Source organism: Dipteris shenzhenensis, chromosome 23, assembly GCF_047967505.1.
Source record: "Dipteris shenzhenensis isolate YYH24624 ecotype China chromosome 23, Dip_SZ_1.0, whole genome shotgun sequence".
NCBI classification, from domain to species: domain Eukaryota; kingdom Viridiplantae; phylum Streptophyta; class Polypodiopsida; order Gleicheniales; family Dipteridaceae; genus Dipteris; species Dipteris shenzhenensis.
Genome location: NC_141618.1, coordinates 19,640,131 through 19,662,644, shown reverse-complemented (window position 1 = coordinate 19,662,644; position 22,514 = coordinate 19,640,131). Strand labels below are relative to the sequence as shown.

Below are 22,514 nucleotides of genomic sequence, written 5' to 3'. Positions count from 1 at the left end.
TCAGAGTGATTGACTACACATCAGCAGCAGCATCACCATCATCATCATCCTCATAATCATCATCATCATCCTCATCATCATCATCATCATCATCATCAATTCATCCGGTGGATGAGACAGCGGAAGCATGAAGTCGGCGATAGAGTGTTGTCGGTTGCTCGTGGGCATGGTCCTGTGTCATCTCCCGGTATAGCTCTGCACCTAGCAAGGGCTACAATGACCCCTCAGTGGAACCCCGACTCTAAACAGAGAGGGGATATCCCCAAGTGCAATCTATGCGTCAACCCTCTGTCTGAGATGTCATGTCGTTGGCTTTGGATCTCGATTATGTCGAGGCCTCATGGTATGGGGGTCCACATGCTTTGGCTAAAAGAACTCCGTGATCGAGCTCTGAGAAGGATCTACCAAGGAGGAGGTTTGCTCCTATCTCTTAGACTGAAGTAGACGCTCGTGGTGCCCGACTACCTCATGGATGAAAGCCGCCAAGCATCTCTAGTTTGGATAGGAGAGAAACCGAGACAACACCCCAGAACTGCCTCTGAAGAGGCAGTAGAAGCATCCTCGGATCTCATAGTAGACTGGGCATCTGAAAATGAAATGCTCCTCTGACTCCACCTCTTGTTTGTCACATAATGTGCATATGCGCCTCTCCCGGGGTAGACCCTCTGCCCTGCCACTCTCAATGGGCAGTCTGTGAAGAGACTCGAAACTGCCGAATAGAGATCCTCAGTGAGTGGGGTAAATGAATATGCGTGTATCCTCAGAGGGTGGGGAAGGAGGGCAGCGGGGGAGAGGGGGGAGCGGAGGAGGGGGGGAGCGGAGGAAGAGGGGCAGCGGGAGAGGGTGGGTGAGGAGGAGGGCAGCGGGGGAGAGGGGGCAGTGGAGGAGGAGAGGCAGCAGGGGAGAGGGGGTGAGTAGGAGGGCTAAGGGGAGGCGGGCTGAAAGGGAAGGGGTAGAGGGAGAGGGAGGAGAGGGGCTGTGGGAGTGGGAGGGGCTGAGGGAGAGGGGGGGCAGCAAGGGTCAGGGAGGAGCAGCAGCTCAAGCTGGGAAACTATGTGTTCACACCAAGCTATTCATAATCTAACAAAATCCCCCTTGTAGTGAGAGTGTGAAGATGTACAAAGAAATGGATCAATCACCAAAAGGAAATAAACAAAAAGCTTTGCAGAAAGCTTCAAACTTTTCTCAGGTATTGGCTAATACGTCAATGTGATCTCCCCTACATGAAGATCCTTTACTTCTGAAACATCAATTTCTGCAGAATACTCTCACACAACACTAGGGCCCAGGACAATTTGTCGGGTTGGGCCCCCGAAGGTCTTTATACTTGAAGAGAAAATCCGAGTACATAGTTCAGCGTAGAGCTGTGTGTTACAAAATTCAAAACGAGAAGACTTTTACAAGAGCTCAACGCTCATTCTTTTGGCAACATGCCGAGTGTCCAATTTCTAGTCTACTTTTCTAACTACATGCCACTAGGGGAAACTCTAGAGTCTTCGAAGCACTTGGTCACATGAGTGATCTCCGAAGCGCTCGCCTAGCTCCAAATTATTGTATCCTTCAATCCGTCCTAATACCTACAACCAATAGCTAAAGCGCACAACCATGGCACCCATTAATGGTTAGCGCTTTTGCATACAAATAAACATACAAATAAACTATAGACTAATCCTAGTCACTTGTGGGCATCCCCACTGAACAAAACACGTGCACATATAGTTTTAATTCTCTGGTTGACCAAAGTCAACCCACTTGTTCATAATTAAGGGCTTTGACCAATGGTCAAGGCGCCTTAATTATAAACAGGTCTCTCCAACCGAAGTTGGCACATCTCTGGCATAAGCCTAATCTCATTAACCGAAGTCAACACTCTCTGACCGAGGTCAACACTTTAGTTAACCGTGGTTAACTATCTTGACCAAAGCCAAATCTTTCTAACCAAGGTTAGGCTTACTTAACCGAGGTTAAGTATCTTCGACCGGAGTCAAGACTTTGACCAAATGAAAGTGACTCTTTGAACATAACTAAATAAATAAAAAACTCATGAATTATGATCAATAAATGGTCAACTTATGCTTTGACTTTGGAATATTTACAGCTTGGTGACATCCCCTCAGCTTCTATTCAGTTGACCTCAACTAAAAAGCTTCCTTGTAAACATCCAAAAGCGGTGGGACAACATGTCCTCATCCATCCACTTGGCATCCAATGCCGAATAATTCTTGAATTTTACAAGGTATTTGTAAAATTCCTTGCCCTAAGGGCCTTTGCGTACAGTATGGTACACAATCTGCTCTGGCTGAAGGACCTCCTCCAACTCATCCACTTCTGGTGGATCCTCTGTTACTGACTCTGGAGGCTCTAGCCCCTGGAATCTCTTTAGAAGACTCACATGAAAGGCATTGTGAATCCTCCAATGCTCTCGCAGTGCTAACCTGTATGCAACTTCATTAATCTCTTCTATAAACCCGAAAGGGACATAGTATCTAGGAGATAACTTTGCATACACCTTTTGCTTGCCCTTTAGCTTGCGGACCCTAGCTTTCTCGAACTTCAAAAGCACCCAATCCCCTTCCTTGAGATCTAATTGTCTCCTATGCTTATCTGCAGCTCTCTTATGCTTTTCTTGAGACCTTTCAATTGCTGTCCGGACTTAGCTGAAAGCTGTCTGGAGGTCTCTAACAAACTGATCTGCTGCAAATGTTTCATCTTTGGTCCTCAGGATAGGTGGCCATCGATGACCTCAAAAGGGGCTTTCCATGTGGAGCTATGAACTGTATTATTGTAAGCAAACTCCACCAAAGGTAGGTACTTTTCCTAGTCTGAACCTTGGTCACCCACGTAGCATTTCAGCATATCCAACGCTGTAGAATTTGCTACCTCAATTTGACCATTTGTCTGGGGATGGAAGGAAGAAGAAAAATTCAGATTCGTCCCCATATTATCAAATAAAGCTCTCTAGAGTAGACTCGTCATTCTGGGATCTCGATCACTGACAATGGACTTGGGCATACCATGGTGCTTAAAGATCTGTACCATGAAAAGCTTAGCCATATGGTCTGCCTTTATGGTTTTATGAACCGGAATGAAATGAGCTTGCTTGTTGAATCTATCAATGATAGTCCAAATCCCATCATTCCCTGACTTTGATCTTGGCAAATCAAAAATGAAGTCCATTGCAATACTTTCCCACAGTACTTGAGGCACGGGAAGAGGCATAAGTAGGCCACGTGCCTTCCATCTATCATATTTCACTTTCTAACAAGTAAGGCATTTTGTGACAAATTGATGCATATCTTTCCGCATCCCTGGCCAAAAGAAATACCTCTCTAGTGCTTGAGTTGTTGCTATAATTCCTCTATACCCAGCATAGGGAGGTGCATGGCATTCCTCCAGAATCTTTTTCCTCATCTCTTGGGTGATGCATAGGCAGTCATTTTTCATTAGATACCCATCTTTCAGGGAGTAGTGACTGGTAGACTGCCCCTCTTGCACTTGCTGTAAAATCTCACCAAAATCTGCATCATTAGCATATTGCTCCCTAATGTCTTCTAGATCCCGATGATAAGCAATAGTCACATTGTTTACATGGGGTCTTCGAGACAAGGCATCTGCCACTTTGTTCCTAACTCCCGGAGTATGGACAATCTGAAAATGGCACATTGACAACATGTTTGCCCATTCATATGTTTCTTGGAGAGTTTTGTTTGAGTCAAAAAGTATCTCAGACTTTGGTGATCTGTTTTAACTATAAAGTCAAAAGATAATGCTTCCATGTATGGATGGCGTGAATTACAGCCAGCAACTCTTTCTCATAGATTTCATAGGCCACTACATGACCATTCTGATGCAATGCAGCCCCAACACATTCTCCACAAGCATCACAATCCATATCGAATGGCTAATACAAATCTAGAACTATCAAGATTGGCTTTGTGGTCAGCCTCTTCGAGGATCCATCCGTATCCCATCTTTGGATATTATATGTCTCAAGTAATGGATCTCTCCCAAGAAGAGTTCACTTTTCTTGCTATTTGCATAGAGCTAGTGATTTCTCAGCTCTTGAAATATTGTAGCAAGATGTTCCTTGTACTCTTCTTCGAACTTAGAAAAGACAATAATGTCATCAAAGAAGGTACCGGTGAACTGTCTATAGGGTCCGAAGATGTGATCCATCATCCTATTGAAAGTAGCTCGGGCATTAGTCAATCCAAAAGACATCACTAGATACTCATACAACCCAAAAGTAGAGCGGCACACTGTCTTATGCACATCCTATGGTTGTATCCTCACTTGGTGATAGCCACTCTTTAAGTCTATCCTGCTGAAAATTGAAGCCCCATTTAACTGATCCAGCACATCATCAATGTGCGGAATAGGAAATCTATTCTTAATGGTCATTTTATTTAGAGCGCGATAATCGACACACATACGGAATGAACCATCTTTCTTTTGTACCAGCAAGACAGGGGAGCAAAAAGGAGAAGAATTGGGCTGAATCAGCCCCTTGGACAACAAGTCCTGCACTTGAGCCATAATATCCTCTTGCTGAGTTGCACTAACTCTGTATGGGGGCCTATTGGGTGGCTCACTGCCAGGAATGAGTTCTATGCCATGATCTTCAGGTCTTTCAGGGAGTAACTCCCCTAGCAAAGCGTCAAAAAAGCAATCTTTAAAATTTTCAAGAAACTCAAATTTATTTTGATCTGCCTCACTTATTTCAGCATGCATTTCAACATCTCTCTCTTTTGAAACTGCAGACTTTATTTCTTTTCCAACAGAACTATTTGATACAATGGGAATAGTTTCCCCTCTATTCCTAGCAACCACACATTCTACTTTGCCCCTATGTACAAACTCCAACACTCTCTCAAGAAGAGTCAACTTTATTGCGTTGCAATGGAACCAAGGCATACCCAAGACTACATCATGATGTATCAGTGGAGAAATGAAGAAGTCTTCTTGATCCACATAACTCTGTACATGAAGACGGAGCTTCCCTATCAAGGGAGTGACTGGCACAAGGTTCCCACAGAACATCTAGTCCAGAGCCTGCCCAACTCCTCCGTCTTTATTCCTAGCCTTAGGGCTAAATCTTCTGATATAAAATTATCTGTAGCCCCTGCATCAAATAAAATCAGCGCTTGCTCCTCTCTGACTTTGCCCCATGATAGCAGTAATTCTCGTTCCTCTGGGTTTGAAACATGACCCAGTATATAAGGAATTCCTCCCGCCATTGGTTTATGCGGTCCTTGAGGCTTCTCTGCTTGCGTGACTCGCCCAAATCATCGATATGCTCGCGGGGCCTTCATCGCTTCACCTTTCTGTGCGCCTAAGTTCACAACCTCAGAGATTACTCGTTTGAATTGGCCTTGACATCTTCTTCATTACTGAATGAATATCAGTCCCTTGTACACCCTCGTGAATGATACTCTGCTTGCTCAACGGAATGCGTACAATCTCCTCCTTCCTTGCTTCGCTTCGTGGATTGTCACGCTCTAAGAAGAGCGATGAGAATGTGCTCTGATACCAACGAAATCCTTTACTTCTCAAACGTCAATTTTTGCAGAATACTCTCTCAGAAATTCTCTCTCACTCTCTCTCTCTCTAGCAACAAAGTCCACCTTGAGGATATTGATAGAATTAACCACCGCGTGCGCATGTTCTATGTGTGTGTGCAGGGAGGGCATCTTTTTTTTTTTAAGTTTGTGCGCACCTCTCTCTCTCTCTCTCTCTCTCTCTCTCTCTCTCTCTCTCTCTCTCTCTCTCTCGCCCCTCCGCTCCTGTTCGCTGCTGCTCCGCCTGCAGCTCCCCGCTCTGCTACCAGCCTGCTCGCAGGCAGCTCCCGCTCCCAGCTCCCGCTTCCAGCCGCGCAGCTCCTACCCGCCTGCGCGGCTCCCTCCTTGCCTGCCCTCACGACGCCCTCGCGACGCCCTCACGACGCCCTCACGACGCCCCCGACGCTCACGACGCTGCCCTCGCTGCCCCTCACTGCCCCTCACGACGCCCTCACGACGCCCTCGACGCCCCCCACGACGCCCTCACAATGCCCTCACGACGCCCTCGCTGCCCCTCGACGCCCTCGACGCTGCCCTCACGACGCCCTCGCTGCCCCTCCCGCACGCACTCGCTGCCCCCGCTGCCCCTCCCGCACGCCCTCGCTACCCCTCCCGCACGCCCTCGCTGCCCCTCGACGCCCCCCGCTGCCCCTCTGCTGCCCTCGACGCCCCCCGCTGCCCGTCTCGCCCCCCGCTGCCCTCGACACCCCCCTCGCTGCCCCCTCTCGCTGCCCCTCGACGCCCCCCCGCTGCCCTCGACGCCTCCCCACTGCCCTCGACGCCCCCCCGCTGCCCTCGACACCCTCCCCGCTGCCCTCAACGCCCTCCCCGCACGCCCTCGCTGCCCCTCGACGCCCCCCCCGCTGCCCCTCTTGCTGCCCTCGGCGCCCCCCGCTGCCCCTCTCGCCCCCCCCCTCCCGTAGCCTCTGCCCCACACCCTCCCGCAACCTTCCCGTGGTCTGAGGGCCCTTGTCTGCTGCAAGCCTTGGCTTGCCACTGGCCTTGCGCAGGCCTGCGCACCCCTACAGCAATGCTGCACAAGATCGGCCTCCCCTGGAAATCGTGCACTTGAACAAGTCCTACAATGGCCCGCAAACCCAAACAGTCTCCGAAGCCAATCGTGGGAGAGATCACAAAGCGCATCTCCAGGAGTGGATTAGCAATTGACAGCCAACCAGCCCTGAAAACATCGGGTGCAATGGACACCAATGTAGTTCTTTCTCCCGTAGCCATCATCTCTACTCCAATCACTGCCCCCCCCACCACTGTACCACTCAGCCTGCCCCCCACAGGAGAGGGTCACAGTTCCTCACCCCCCACACAGCTTCCTTCTGTCTCCACCACTCTTATGTCCCCCCTTCCCCTCACCCAGCAGCCTTTCTCCACTCCTCTGCCATATACAGCTAGCCTATCGCCCACGCCTCCACAGCCATACGCCATGTCCCAGTTCGCACCCCCCCGGGTCCCACCTGAGACGATAGATTACATCTTTGCGGAGCTACATCGACTACGGGATCACACCGTAGCACAAGACCAGCTTATTCAGAGCATGTGCCAGGAGATCACTCACCTCCGTCAGGAGGTTGTCTCTCTCACTGCTACAGTCACAGCGGCTCCGCGCACTACACCAGAGGTAGAGGATCGCTACTATCCAGACTGCTATTGCGGAGACTACCAGATGGGTGGACGTTGCGAGATGGGCACCCAAAGCAGCAGTTTCAGCCGCCATCGCCGAGCAGGAACAGAGGGCCAGTAAGGCTCTCAACATCCGAGTACGAGGTATCCCCCGCGCAGATTCACTCACCCCCTTAGCGAACGCGACTGCTTTTGTGACCTCTACCCTCGGCCTCGTCGAGCATGGGATCAAGCATGCATGGCGCACAGGACGAGATCCCACGCGCCCACAGCCACTCATCATCCGATTCAAGGATACTCAGGCTCGACTTGCAGCACTCAGGCAGCGTGCTACACTACAGGATCACCCTACTATCTTCATGGATGAGGATCTCACACCTATGCAGGTGGAAGAGCGGCGCACCCTGCTTCAGTAGCGAGATGTAACCCGTCAGGAGGGGAAGTGGGCTGTCGTCCGAGATGGCCGCCTGTTAGTTGGCCCCTGCCAACGAGCCCCACCAGGTACTCCAGACATGGTAGCAAACTCCCCCCCCAAATAGGGAGACATGGTCTATGAGACTCAGACTCAGCACACAGTACCCTTGGCATGCACCGTATGGAACTGTAATGGTACCCTCTGGTCTGACCCTAGGAACTTCTCAGAGTCATACACTGGACGCGACATCGCTTTCTATACAGAGACACATGAGAGCCCCGAGCGCCCTCTCCCCTTGGTCAGTGGCTATACCTGGGAGTCAGTATTCCGTGAGGAGACCAGATATACTGGGGGGGTCCGAGGGTCAGGCGGAGTTGCAGTACTCCTTCGCTCAGCGCTCACGAGCTTGACATCCGTGGTTAGACGGGATGCCCATGCCCATTACCTATGGCTCCGATTCCGACGCCCCTCCACACGCGACCTCTTTATTGCAGTCTGCTATTTTCCTCCAGAGACGTCACATTTCGCACGGATGCTTCGCGAGGACACGGGGGTATCCCCCTATCTAGATCTCTACTCAGACATTGTGGAGTTCTCCAGACGCGGAGAGGTCCTCCTAGTTGGGGATTTCAACACAAGGACAGGTGCACGTCAGACATCACTCCTGGATTTCCACTCAGATCCGGTCCTATTACCTGAGATGGACACAGAGGACTCGGGCTTCCCTCACTCCTCGGCCGACAGTCGCGCTCCCGTTACTGGGTATGGGCAGGCTCTTTTGGACCTTGGACGTATACATGATCTGGTCATCTACAATGGACTAGATCGATGGCCTGCCTCCTCTGGTTTCACATGTTTCCCACATGGCGGAGGAGCCAGTGTCGTCGACTATATTCTAGGATCTCCTGCTTTAACCTCACAGATCACTGACTTCCGCACTGCACCCTTACCCCCAGGAGCCGATCACACTTACCTTTTCTTTCATATACTTGCGTCCCGAGCCCCCCCCAGCCACACCCCGCACTATACTACCTATCATGATATACACTTCGATCATAACCTCTCACCTGATTACTCAGCCACACCCCGCACTATACTACCTATCATGATATACACTTCGATCATAACCTCTCACCTGATTACTCAGCCCACCTAGCCTCCCTCCTCAGACACATAGGCACCACACCCTCTCTAGATCACCGAGCCACCCTTATCACCCACTCCCTTCACAATGCAGCCCGCCACATCTTTCCTTCCACTGCCCGATCCACCCGCCCTCCACCCGCTAGCTCTACCCCTTGCAACAGATGGTATGATGACGAGTGCAAAGCATTACGCCGCACACTCCGACTCACAACCCAGCGAAACGCTAGGGCCAACCCACGTCTCACCAGGGATTATCGTCGACTAGTCCGTCGCAAGAAGCTAGCCTTCTTGCGCCAGAATGAGGATACGCTACTGAACATTCTGTTTAGTAGCAACTCCAAGGATTTCTGGAGGAAATTCCTAGAACGCCGATCCCCAGAACGCCGATCCCCCTCCCCCCTCACGGACACTTCCCTCTGGCACACCTACGCACGCACACTATGATATCCATGATCACCCCCCCCCGACCTCTCAGCCACCCCCCGCCCCGCTTCTTGTATCCTCTTCACAACCGAGGGAGTCACCCACGCAGCACATAAGCTTCATAACGGTCGAGCTAAGGATCATGAGGGCCTATGCACAAAGTTTGTTGCCTACGGCATCAAAACTCTAGCCCCCATCCTCGCAACACTGTTCAATGAAGCTGTCTGTCACGGGTTCCCCAGAGCCTGGACCCTGAACACTATCACACCCATCCACAAAGCAGGAGATCCCATGGATCCACGGAATTACAGGACCATCATGGTTGGACATGTTATGTCCAAGATCTATGCATCAGTGTTAGATGGCGAGGTCAGTGCTCGCGCAGAGATACAGGGGCTCAGGGCATCCGGACAAGCCGGCTTCAGGATGGATCACTCGACTTACGATCACATTTTTACACTTAGAGGGATTATTGAGGAGGCCAGACACAGGAGACAGAGAGTATATTGTTGCTTTGTGGATTTCCGCAAGGCATTTGACACCGTTCCCCGCGCCCGACTCATCAGACGTCTGCAGGAGTTAGGCTACGACTCGGCGATTATCTGGGCAGTAGTAGCTCTCTATGAGCGGGTGACGGGGCAGGTCAGGATTGGCACCAGTTGGACCCCAGAGATCACGAGCACTATCGGAGTCAAACAAGGATGTCCCTTGTCACCGACTCTATTTGGCCTCTACATCGAGGAGCTCGAGACCACCATCAGGACACTCGGAGGTGCAGGCTGCTCTCTTGCGGGGACTGCCATCCAGATTCTCCTATACGCAGACGATGTAGTACTACTATCCTCCTCTGCTACTGGTCTTCAGCGACACTTGGATGGACTTCAGGCCTTCTGTGATACACATGACTTGAAGGTCAACCTTGGGAAAACCAAGGTGATGATCTTCAACACTTCCAGACCCGCTATGCACCGAGAGGAGTTCCTCTTCGCCGGCGACCCTGTTGAGATAGTTGACTCCTACACATACTTGGGCGTTGTCTTCTCAGGCCCGATCTTCACGATGCACCCGGCCATGCAGGCCAGGATCAGCCGGGGATACGCCGCTCTTGCCAGGCTAGAGCGACAGTGCTACCACTCCCACTTCCAGGACCCGCGGACCAAGTCTCTCCTTTTTGATTCTTTGGTCCGCCCAGCACGCATGTATGGTAGCCCTTGGTGGGGAGTCGACCTTTCAGACACAGAGTGGGCTCGAGTTGAGCGCCTGCAAATACTGATGTTTGCTCGGATGATCCGTAGCAAACCATCGGTACCACACCAGATCATTCTAGCAGAGTTCGGCGCCTCACCCCTACAGCTTGATGCGGCTTTTCAAGCTATCACCTACCTCCACAGAGTCAGGGATTTTGGCTCCTCCGCTGACGGTCGCCTCCGCCTACCTTGGTTAGCCCTATCCTCCTCTATGGCCTTATCCGTTGATGGGGACCAGCGATGCTGGTACAGTCGTCTTTCCAGTTGGTTCACCCGACCGGGCCTCGACTTAGACCGGTTGCCTCCTTTTCAGTACAGCCTCGACGCTCCACCATCTCCCCTCTCCCCCACTGACCAGGAGGTCAACCGGCTCATTCGGGCGGATCTGCTCCAGCTCCACACCTGGCGGACATGGTTTCTTCACTCTGAGCTTCCTGTGAAGCTCGACTTTTACCGCCGACACTGCCTCCAGATCTCACAGGAGGGCTTCATCACACCTCCGGGTTACACACAACTTCATCTACCACATGCGCTCCGGATCTCCCTCGGTCAGTTTAGGGTCTCATCACACCGATTACGGATCGAGAGTGGACGCGCAGAGGGTATCTCACAAGAGGACCGCCTTTGCCCACTTTGCGACTTACAGGAGATCGAGTCGGAGGAGCATTTTGCTTTCAGATGTCCTATCTATTATGCCATTCGAGGCCGATACCACTGCCTCTTCCGCAACGGATTCGGCTCCCTCTCACACATGCTACAATTCCCGGATCAGCGGTGCCTTGCCGCTTTCTTACATGAGATGACCCGCCACCGAGATACTTCTCTCCGAGCACGGCGACACGAGCAGCACACACAGCGTGAGGATATCCAGCGGCCTATCACTGACTTCTTTCAGCCACAGGATACCTCTTCTCAGTCTAGCCGACGACGCGGACGTGAGCGAGAGCCAGAGTCACGACAGCTGCGTCAGCGGACAGATTCACACATCCAGGTCCATGACATCTCGTCTCTGCTCTCGGCCCGCCCCACTAGGGTTACCGTTGCCCTCATCCATAGGGCCACCCACCGCCCCCGACGACCGAGCTCGACTAGGCCGCGTGACGTCAGAGGCCAATCATCTATCGCAGGGTTTTTTCCGACTTCCCATTTGATGGCCCCTCTATGATTGGTCTCTGACGATCACCACCTGCACATGTATACTGTATCTCCCTCCTCTGCCCCACTTTTTTGTGCCCCCCCCTTCTTCTTCTTTGTATCATCTGGAGGTAGACACATATATATTTTTTGTATCAGGACTAGACACATAGTCCTTCATAACCTCTTTTTTTGTAGAAACGGTTGGTTGGCCCGTTTTGAGACCACCACCGTTATGCTCATTGTATCAATTATCTTTAGTCTCATAGACCTTCACGGTCTCCCGAAGACTTTAATAAACTTTCTTTCTTTCATTCTTTCTCTCTCTCACGCACACACACACACACAACACTAGGGCCCATAAATTTGTTAGGCTGGACCCCCCGAAGGCCTTTATTCATGAAGAGAGAATCTGAGTACATAGTTCAGCGTAGAGCTATGTGTTACAAAATTCAAAACGAGAAGACTTTTACAAGAGCTCAAAGCTCATTCTTTTGGCAACATGCCAAGTGTGTCCAATTTCTAGTCTACTTTCCTAACTATATGCCACTAGGGGTGACTCTGGAGTCTTCGAAGCACTTGGTCACACGAGTGATCTCCGAAGCGCTCGCCTAGCTTCAAATTACTTGATCCTTCAATCCGTCCTAGTACCTGCAACCAATAGCTAATGCGCACAACCATGGCACCCATTAATGGTTAGTGCTTTTGCATGCAAATAAACCATAGACTAATCCTAGTCACTTGTGGGCGTCCCCACTGCACAAAACACATGTGCACATATAGTTTTAGTTCTCTGGTTGACCGAAGTCAACCCTCTTGTTCATAATTAAGGACTTTGACCAATGGTCAAGGCACCTTAATTATAAACAGGTCTCTCCAACCGAAGTTGGCACATCTCTGGCATAAGCCCAATCTCATTGACCAAAGTCAACACTCTTTGACCAAGGTCAGCACTTTAGTTGCTTGGTTAACTGTGGTTAACCATCTTGGCCACGAAGCCAGATCTTCCTAACCAAGGTTAGGCTTACTTAACCGAGGTTAAGTATCTTTGACCAGAGTCAAGACTTTGACCAAATGAAAGTAACTCTTTGAACATAATTAAATAAATAAAGAACTCATTAATTATGATCAATAAATGGTCAACTTATGCTTTGACTTTGGCATATTTACAGCTTGGTGACAGGCATAGTGAATCTCAATATGCTTGGTAGGGGTATGAAAACCTAGATTCCTTGCCACAGTTATAGCACTCTGACTATCCGTGAGTATGGTAGTGGTGTCTCCTAATACTAGCAAAGGTCTCCAAGTAACATCTTCAGCCATACACAATCTACTGTGGGAAGTGAAGATTGCCCTGTACTTCCCCTCACAGTTAGAGGTGGCAACACTGGTATGTCTCTTACGTAACCAAGATATGCATGACTTGCCACGAAAAAAACAATTTCCAGTGGTGGACTGTCGGGTATGATGATCCCTTGCCCGGCCTAATCACTAGAAGCATATAGCTGCAAACCGTCCCCCCTTAAATAAGACAATCCAAGATTCTGTGTACCTTGTATGTCATGGAAAATACGCTTGACTGCTTGCCAATGCTGAGAAACGAGGCTGTTCAATCGTGAAAGCCATGCAGGAGCTCTTGTCTGTACTTGGACTAAAGCAACACTGTGCCTTCATCTGATTGCACAAATTGCATGCTTCAGTAATAATGCAAAACATCCAGATCTAATATCTCAAATGTCTGTTGTAAATCAGCTTTTAAAGCTGAGATGGCATCTTGATTATTCCGAGTCAACAGCATGTCATCCACATACAGAGTGAGCACAAGTAGAACACCATGATCTTCTTTAACATAGAAAGTGCTCTCAGTTGGACCGTTTCTGAATTTCTGGCTGACCAAGTAGGCATGTATCTTCTCATTCCAAGCTTTGGGGGCTCCATAAAGTGCTTTTGTCAAACACCTTGGTTTCCTGACCCGACACAACAAAACAAATGGGATATTCACAAAATCTTCTTCTCACAAATCCCCATTTAAGAACGCTGTTCTTATGTCCAATTGATGCACATTCCACCCGTAATGGGTAGCCTTGGCCACTCTTATATAGATGAACCTCCTGCTTTAATAAGCGTCCCTAGCTAAATATAGCCAACTGGCCCTTTGCTATTGCCCATGTCACGGACATCCTCATACCCATGGACATGCTGGCTGCCATGCAGACAATCACATCAACGGTCTGTGCAGCAGCCACATTGCCTGCCACAGGTACACAGGCGATCGCTGCTGTTTCTGCTCCTGGCTGATTGCTTTTCTAGGACCCCATACAAAGCTAAAGGTTTTAGGAAGGCTTTGAGGCTTACTTTTCGGAAAGGCTTTCTAAAAAGGAATTCTTTTTCTTATCCTTTTGCTCTCTTTTCAGCTTGTAGCAATCCTTTTTCATATGGCCCTTCTTGCCACAGTGGTAACACTCAATGTTCTGTGCCCTGGATTTGCTACGAGACTTCCCTTTTTCTTGGGACTTCCCCCTGAACTGTGATCTGCCCCTTTGCACATTTAAGGCTGCATCCTGCTTGTTGCCGTCCATAGACTTCCGTCTAATCTCCTCGGCCAACAAGCTACCGATAACATCATCAAATTTCAGTACTCCACCAAGTACAGAGTTACTGACAACTGTACGGAAGGTATCCCATGAGGATGGCAATGAACATAAGAGAAATATTGCCTTAGTCTCCGCATCAAAATTCATCTTCTGGCTTTCCCTTTGCTTTGGGATTGCTTTTTTAGAACAAAGCCCCTAGCTTTTGAACGCCCTACTCCCTCCTATTTAATAGCCTATAGCACCCAACTCTCCCACAATAATTGTGAACCAGCTCACAATAATTGCAAACCACATCTGCATCAAATCGCAAATCTGATTAGCCTTTACCGAGCTTCCTATGAATCTCAGCTTCTACATAAATCACTGCTTACAGATATCAGAGGAGGGCTTCATCAATGTGCCAGGCTATACACACCTCCAACTCCCCCATTCGTCAATCAGGTAGTTCCGTGTGGCATCACATCGACTATTCATTGAGAGTGGACGTCCTAAGGGCATACCTAGAGAGGGTAGCGTCTGCACTCTATGTGATTCAGAGTAGCACTTAGCTTTAAGATGCCCGAGTCTCTATCCTATGTCCTTGAGTTGGTGATAATATATGACATTTGGTCTTTTAACAGCATCGCCATTTTTTTCATGTGTTGAGTGATTGAGAGGGAGCCATGAGCATTGCATTGAATATTTTTGTTCCTTATCATATCGTGTCATGCATGCATGTTTCGGGTTATCTAAGTGAATTTCATGCATAGATTTAACATTTGGTATCAGAGCCTTGTCGTGGCAATCATTGGGAGATTGTTGAAAAGTTGTGTGGTTTTTTCAGGGTCTATGAGGATTAGTCAAGGTACCGGTTGAAGTCTTGAACTGATATTTTCTTAGAAAGGAAGTGGATATTGGGTTTGAGCTTTTGGTGAATTTGTGGCCACTGGTCATGGACACCTGGACGAAGTCTGAGAAACGAGTGGCGCACACATCTTGAGATACAAAGGGAGGAGCTTTCCTTCATAGCAATTGTCAACATATTTATATTTCATGCAGAAGAAATTCTGAGACTTAGTGGTCTTGGCATCGGACGACTGAGTATCATCAAATCTTTGTTTGGAACAAGAATGAAGAACTCTACGGGTCTTTTAAAATAGTACTTATTTAGCTTTCACATGGGTGAAAATGAGCACTTAGGAACCTGTCTTAATTGGATGAAGGCTGTGTTGAAACAATCGGCCGCCCATGGTTCTAAGGCTGATGAAGAGGATGCAAAAGCAATCTTGCTTTCAAGTTTATCTATAATACCCTACTTTGGTACAGATGCTTCGCCTAAGCTTTGAGAATCTTCAGTTTCATGATGTGGTTGCTTTATCATTTAGTAAGGAAAGAAGGATGGAAGCAAGTCTACCTATTGGGAAGCCTGCCTATGCTGTGGACACTGGAGAAAAGTCTGAAGCAAAGAAGGTGAACAATATGCTGAAGTGTACATATTATGGGCAAGATGGACATGAAGAGAAGTTGTGTTATGGTAAATCATTTGATTCCAAGAGAAAACAAGAGAAGGCATGTATTGTGAAAGAATCTACACCGGGTCAGCATTTTGCAGGGTTTTGCATTGGGCAGAAGGAGAAGTTTCAAGCATGGGTGATGAATGGGCCTTTTAAAAACTTCAGTTGCCGACTCTTTGTGCTTTTCCCTGTGTGGGTGGCTCACGATTGTCTGGTTATGCACTCACTGTGGGTCTGACCATTTTTTGTTTCATGGTGCTGCTAGCTTTTTGGCGCAGTCCTGTGTGGACATATCATCTACATGGCTCAGTGTTCTCTTCATTTTTTGCTAGTGGGGTTTTTGTTTTGATCCCCTCCTCAGATCAAGGGGAGAATGTTGGAAAAGTGATATTTGGAGGTGTTTCCTGTGTATGTATAAGGTTTGTGAACGGTAGACAAACCGTGGATGCCTTTGAATGCCTCTTGGAGTAACAATGTAGTCATGCAACGTGGTGGTATGTATGGACTGGTAGAGATTACGTGGTGCATGGCACCTCCTTTATCCAACGAGTCAATGATTAGAGGCTTTGATATTTGAGGAGCTCATGCGGTGGTTCAAGATCCTTTTCAGGTCACGGGCTATGTGGAGCTCCTGCTATAAGACTATACACATGAGAGACGAGCTGCGTAGTTGTGTGGATATGTGCCAAGCCTTCTCGGCTGGCTGATAACATGCTATATAGTGTCATTCTGGCTATGTGGAGCTCCTGTTACAAGACATACACATGAGAGAGGAGCTCCGTGGTTGTGTGGCTATGAGCCAAGCCTTCTCGGCTGGCTGATAGCATGCTATAGAGTGTCATTATGGCTTGTCAGTTGAGTCATCTATATAGATTTTGTCAAGAGACCATTGTAAAAGCAACAATCCTCAGTAGAGGTGATCTTAAGTCCTGAATCTCTATCCTATGTCCTTGAGTCGGTGATAATATAAAGCATTTTGTCTTTTCATACCACCGCCGTTTTTTCGTTGTTGAGCAATTGAGAGAGAGCAGTGAGAACTATCCAGCCATAGATATGGTTCTGCAAGCTTTTGAGCATGTGGTCATTTGTCAACAATCTGCCCACACCGTTTACCACATCAGTGGTTGTATAGCACACACCACTGGCTTTCGATCGAAGAGTCCAGCCTTTCATACGCTTTAAACTTCTGGGTTTCCTGTGGGAAGGCCACAGACCAGAACATCCACAATACAGAGACAAGCTAGTGAAAGGTTCAAAGAAAAGCTGCATAATGCACAAGGTTTTTGAGCAAGGACCACAAGACCCCCACAAGATACCCAACAACAAGTGAGCAAACAATTTCAAGTAACCAGAATGTTCATCTCCTGACATGTCAAATCATAGCAAGAGCAACAACCACAGGGTAACTGAACCAATAAGGATTGAGCTAGGGAGCTCACCACCCAGTAGTAGGTTATCAGACTTGAACCAACCCCGAACCTGAGGTCTAGAAGCTAGCCTGCTTGATAGTCATGCCATGGGTCCCATACCACATGCCCCTCCACCATGCTGCTACTCCCATCTCTAAGCTCCACCTGTAGATGTCCAGTGTATTAAGTCCCTGGCTTCTTATTATAGGCCTAGTTCTAGCTACCTTTATCATCTACCGTAGCTGTCAAGTCATGCTCTAAATACCTTGCCTTTCGATAAAAAGCCCTGCTTTTCCTAAATTAGCCTTGCCTTGCCTGGAATAGATGAATCATGGCATCTAAATCTCATCCATGCTAGCTCCAATCTCAACCTTAGATTATACCTTTGTAGGACTAGAATATATCCAATCATACAAATTTAGATTTTTTGTTGTTTAAAAGAGAAAACAGAAGAGAAGAAAAAAGAGGTAACAAAAACTTTTTGAAAAAAGAAAGAAAGACATACTTAGCAAGCAAAGCAACAATTATGTCGTCATCAGTGCCCAAGCATAACAGTTATACTAGGTTCCTAAAGACCCGCGGAGTCTCTTGGGCAAACCCAGTGCTTACTAATATACGTCAAATAAACAAAAGAGAAAGAAAACAAGAAATAAAGAAGAAAGGAAGAAGGTGACTAAGCAATCTTCCAAAAAACAGGAAGGAAAATAACTCTCTCTCTCTCTCTCTCTCATTTAAAATATTAAAAATTAAATCAACCTTAGATTAATCCACACCATCAGCCAATACTGAGTTAGTCTAGTCTTAACACTAACTATTGTCAACACTTAGTTAAAGTATCCTTAGACCCCGATCATCCAGATCTTATGTTCAAGTGGCCTTAACCCTAGGCCATCCAATTATGGTTAAGCCCTAGTTAGTCACATTAAGGACATGATGGCAGTCTAAATTGCTATCCCACTAAAAGTTGTTCAAAAAGCACGTTCACATTCCCACATTGGCCTATGCCAAAATCGTAAAATATACTCCTTGTCTGCAATTGGCCATTTCGTAAAATCATTGGACTTTGTGTTTACATGTTGAAAGTTTTCCACAATCAACTGTAATTAATACATGGATGCTCAAGTATGTGTGGGTGTGAGGATTTGTATGTGTGAGAGCATATGTTTATATTATGGTCTACACCCACTGTTCGGCATTGATGACGTCAGTGGGGATGTCATAGTGGCAAGTCCCTGCTATGCGTGATGGAGTTTAAGATTTTCAACCTTATGAGTGACTATCATGAGATTGAAACTGCACTATGTTGTGTTTTCAGAGGATGAGTTTGGGCATGTTCCTGGCCTCATCTAGGTATTTGCCAACAAAAGAATACAAAGACTACATGTAATTTAAGTAGGCACTCAGATTATGGGCAGATCCTGGCATCTCTAACGTGATCAACGCATATATGACATAACCGTTCAAGTAACAGCCTCTTTATGTTTTATTTGTGCTTTTTAACATTTGTAAAGAAAAAAGTACTCCCACACCTTGAAAAGGAGACACAATATAAGCAGACTTCAAGGCGAAAGGCTAATACCAGCACAAAAGACAAATCTCAAATCTGTCTCTGCTCCAGTATGAATTGCTGTAAAGCTGAAAAACATAAACAAGCATGCACTGAAAAACGCAACTGGCTACTAAGCATTATGACACATGTGATATGTTCATGCAGTTTGAGTAACCAAAAGTAGATATGAGATATGAAGGTTGGGTCGAACAGTGACCTTCCATCAGGCTGCTGCAACATTCGCATAGAAGTCAATATAGCATCCTGCTGAAGTCGAGAAAAATCATCCCCAAGTATCCTGAGTATAGCCAATGCTGAGTAGGTACTAGCAAGGTGACCTCCATCATGGAGTAACAAATACACCTGACCATCGTCAATCATGGCGCGTTCTTAGTTTTTTAACATTTGTACTACTTTTCTTTAATGGCTCCCAGAAACTCTTCACCCAACTTCCGCATCAATCAAATCTTTCAAAGCTAGAAACTCAATCATTCATACACCAGAGGAGCTGAAACGTGTGCCTATTGACGGAGATCCTCGAAATCCAAAAAAGACTCCTGCAATTCAAATTCCATGTTAACAACGTGAAGCAGGACATAGATTTATACATAAATCCGTCCAATTTAAATGAGAGCATTGTTGCTCAAGCATTTCTGAAACCTACATTTGTGAAGCATATGCATGCTCTGATATGATTGGACGGATAACAAATCTTTGAAATTACCAGTGTTGTTCAAGCAACTGAGACCTTCTTCTTCTACTTCTTTAGAAGGAAGTACTTGTGCTGCATAGACCCAGTCAATTATTTGTTTGGCATCCACCTGGTTCAAAACAAAGGACGAAACTTGGAATGAAAATTGAGCCGAAGCAAGAAGGACCTATAATTGAAGCACATAACAAGTCTATCAGAGAGCAAAGAAAGCGGAAGTTGAAAAAGCACCTGATCAAGAGCATTCAAAAGGTCCAAGCTGGAGACAACAAAGTAGGCAATGGTGAGGCGATTACTGTCCTGATTCTCGGCAGCAGAAGGGAGGCCATGGAGCATGAAGAGCATGTAATTCAAGTGCAAGTTTCGATCGAAGGAGGGAGAAGCGAGCGCCATAGCCTGCTCTGCTTCTTTGACCTTCCCCCTGGTTTCTTTGCCTACTCACCCTGCCCCCGTGCCACGTGGCATCCGGCCACCTCACTTTCCACCTCATTGGACGCCTGGCTTGCCAACTAGGCACCGCCTGGAATGGCATAAAATCATTCGCACCATGCAGACGCCAACGCGACACCGCCTGGAATGGCAAAAAATCATTGGATGGAAGGTTGCCTCGTGGCAGAGAAGGTTGTGCAGCAACCCCCAACCCCCAACCCAAGCCCCAGTCAAGAGGACTTTGACGCGCTACAGCACCTGTAAATGGGCTCCATCTCTGTCCGTATGGTGTAAACACCACCCAACGGCGGCCAACCTCCTTTGCCCCACTTGGTCTGAATCCACCCTGAGGGTGCTTACAGACTATTACACCATGGGCACCGCCCACAGATCATGGACGGGCAAGATTACGTCCATCCCATGGCCCACATACATTTAATGCACCATGGGCCCGTATGGGCGGCTCTAGTCTGTTGAGGAGGAATAGCAGCAACACAGGCAGTTTGGGCACGCACTCATTTGAGCATGCGCAACTTACCCACATGCGGGGAAAGAAACCTACTACCTATTAGCATAGGCCACAGGCCATGGGTGTGCCCCTCGTAGTTGACCGTGTGTGTGGGAAAAAACAAAGCAACCACTATGGCCCTACTTTGTTGAAGTTTTAGATATTTGCAAGAGATGTTTACGTATGGAGATTTATGATAGTGGCTTATAATTACAATGTGGAATTGTATGAAGTCTTCTTGATGATAAGTTATACATTCAATAATGTATATCGGAATAGAGAATGGGAGAGAGAGACGTAGAGTTTATACACTCTAGAGAACAAGATGAATATGATTCATATGGCCTACCGAGTTTCTTCAAGTTACGTGTTGGTGTATAAGGGTTGACTATTTTTTGTTATCGTTGGCGCACAAGAAACTAGTATGTTCATGTGTTGGGGATGATGGTGTATACCAGTGAGTGGTCAAACCAGTGAACATAGTTTGTGCCTCATGTGTGTTGTGAGTGCTAAGATTATTGCGAGCCCATATGTGGTCTAGTGTGGAGTTGTAAGTAGTTGTTGGTTGAACAATTAATTGGTGCATGCTTTGGTTTTCCATGAAGTTTTTCAGGGTCTGGAGATTTCAGCTGGGCTTGTTGAAGCAAATGTTGAAATCACCGACTATGTAAAGAGGCTCGTGGGGATGGACATGCTGCAAGAGTTGATCTATAGCGGTTATGAGGTTAAATGTGCTTACTCTTGGTGATTTGTACACGTTAATGATGGCGACTTCGTTGGGTTTCAAGCTTTTGAAGGTGGTAAGCAAACATTCGACTCCTTCGGAGCAAATAAAATGTTTCGCAAGAAGCACGATGTCCTTCCTGTGGAACGTGGCTACGCCAATGCCTTTTCCACCAATGGTGCATGCATGCGTTGGCAACGAACATGTGGTGGTTTCATTCAGGCACACCTCTTGTAGGCACAAGATTCAAGCTGCCAGCATGCTAGTTGTCTTGATTATGCTATCGTAGTGCGTTGCGAAAGACCTTGTGTTTAGCGACTGCAGCGATAGTATGTCAAGCGTTGATGTGCTGAAATCAACTTGTTGTGTTTGCCAGGCACACGTCTCGCGCAAATGAGCTAGTTCTTCGATTACTGTTTTGTCTATTTTGATTTGCGAGTTTTGCAATGGTTGTAAGATATACAAATTTGATGGATCACGTACGCGAGAGAGCGTTGTGTATACAAGCCCATGGGACTTTATTCCAGAAGGATCAAATGCGAGGGAGTCCATAGATAGTCCTTGTGCACGATGAATTGTTCTTGCAGCAGTTGGTTGAATAGGGAATTGGTACCTGCACACAGTGTTGAGTTGGTTCTTTCCAACTTGAAACTCTTGCGATATTTGGAAGATTGATGCCCATATTTTCGGAATTCCTTCTTCATACAAATGGGAATAAGAAGCTCTCATTCGTGCTCCTGCTTGTGGGCTTGCAAATTCTATCCATATTATTGGAGGTGTTTTATTTATGATTGCACCCTTGAAGATGGCGTCAGTGCCATTCACCAATCCATCGGGTATGTCAAGGTTGCCGCTGCATATCTCGACTATCATGTCAAGCTTTAAGAGTAGCTCCTTATGCAAGCCTCCAGTTGATTTGGCGTCCAATGGTAGATTTATTATTTTGCTTCATGTTTTGTGCCTGATGTCTCTTGCTTTGATGCAAAAAGGAGTTGATGGTAGTTGCGTGAAGATGGCGTTGTTGTGTGTATCTTTAGCAGCATTTGTGTAAAAAAGGTGGGGCACCTTCGTTGCATCAGCTGGCGATCGACAATACAGAGAATTGAGATCGTGAATATCGTCCGGAGTATGTGATGGAGTTCTTATTTGGTTCAATTGGCCAAGAAATTAGGGATTGTTTTGGCGCATGGGCATGTCGAGCTCATAGTACAGTATATTGTCTTTCCAAATAGATGGTGACATTGCTAGCATTGATGGCTTGCATGAGAATATCCAACTATCCTTTGTCAGGCTTGCTTGGCATAGGTCCCCACATAGTAGCAAATCCACTCCTCCAAAAGGTTGAAGATGGTTGTGTTTAATTTCTCGCATGCGCATGTCTGCTGTGATAAAAGTATTTTGGCCAACTAATGAAATCTCATCAATCACAATTAATTGGACATCTTTATACATTTGTGATAGTGTTTCTAGCTTCTTTGTAGTTAGGCTTTTGTAAGTGGTCGCAAGCAGCAGTAGATGGAGTGTAGAGTGGATGGTGGTTT

The 22,514-nt window shown here is 47.3% G+C and overlaps 1 protein-coding gene across 2 annotated transcripts in view; it reads right to left on the bottom strand.

Moving 5' to 3' along the window:
- The window catches only part of PGGT-I (Prenyltransferase family protein), a 54,808-nt gene extending 35,100 nt beyond the window's left edge, over positions 1-19,708 (bottom strand). For both annotated transcript variants that reach the window (XM_087394559.1, XM_087394560.1), the window contains exons 1-5: positions 19,544-19,708; positions 19,328-19,424; positions 19,102-19,160; positions 18,821-18,966; positions 18,634-18,689 (exon numbers count right to left, since the gene is read on the bottom strand). In XM_087394559.1, coding sequence (XP_087250685.1) covers positions 18,634-18,689; positions 18,821-18,966; positions 19,102-19,160; positions 19,328-19,424; positions 19,544-19,705 — 520 coding nt within the window. In that variant the 5' untranslated portion in view covers positions 19,706-19,708. The remainder of the gene's footprint in view (positions 1-18,633; positions 18,690-18,820; positions 18,967-19,101; positions 19,161-19,327; positions 19,425-19,543) is intronic.
- Positions 19,709-22,514: the final 2,806 nt, after the last annotated feature.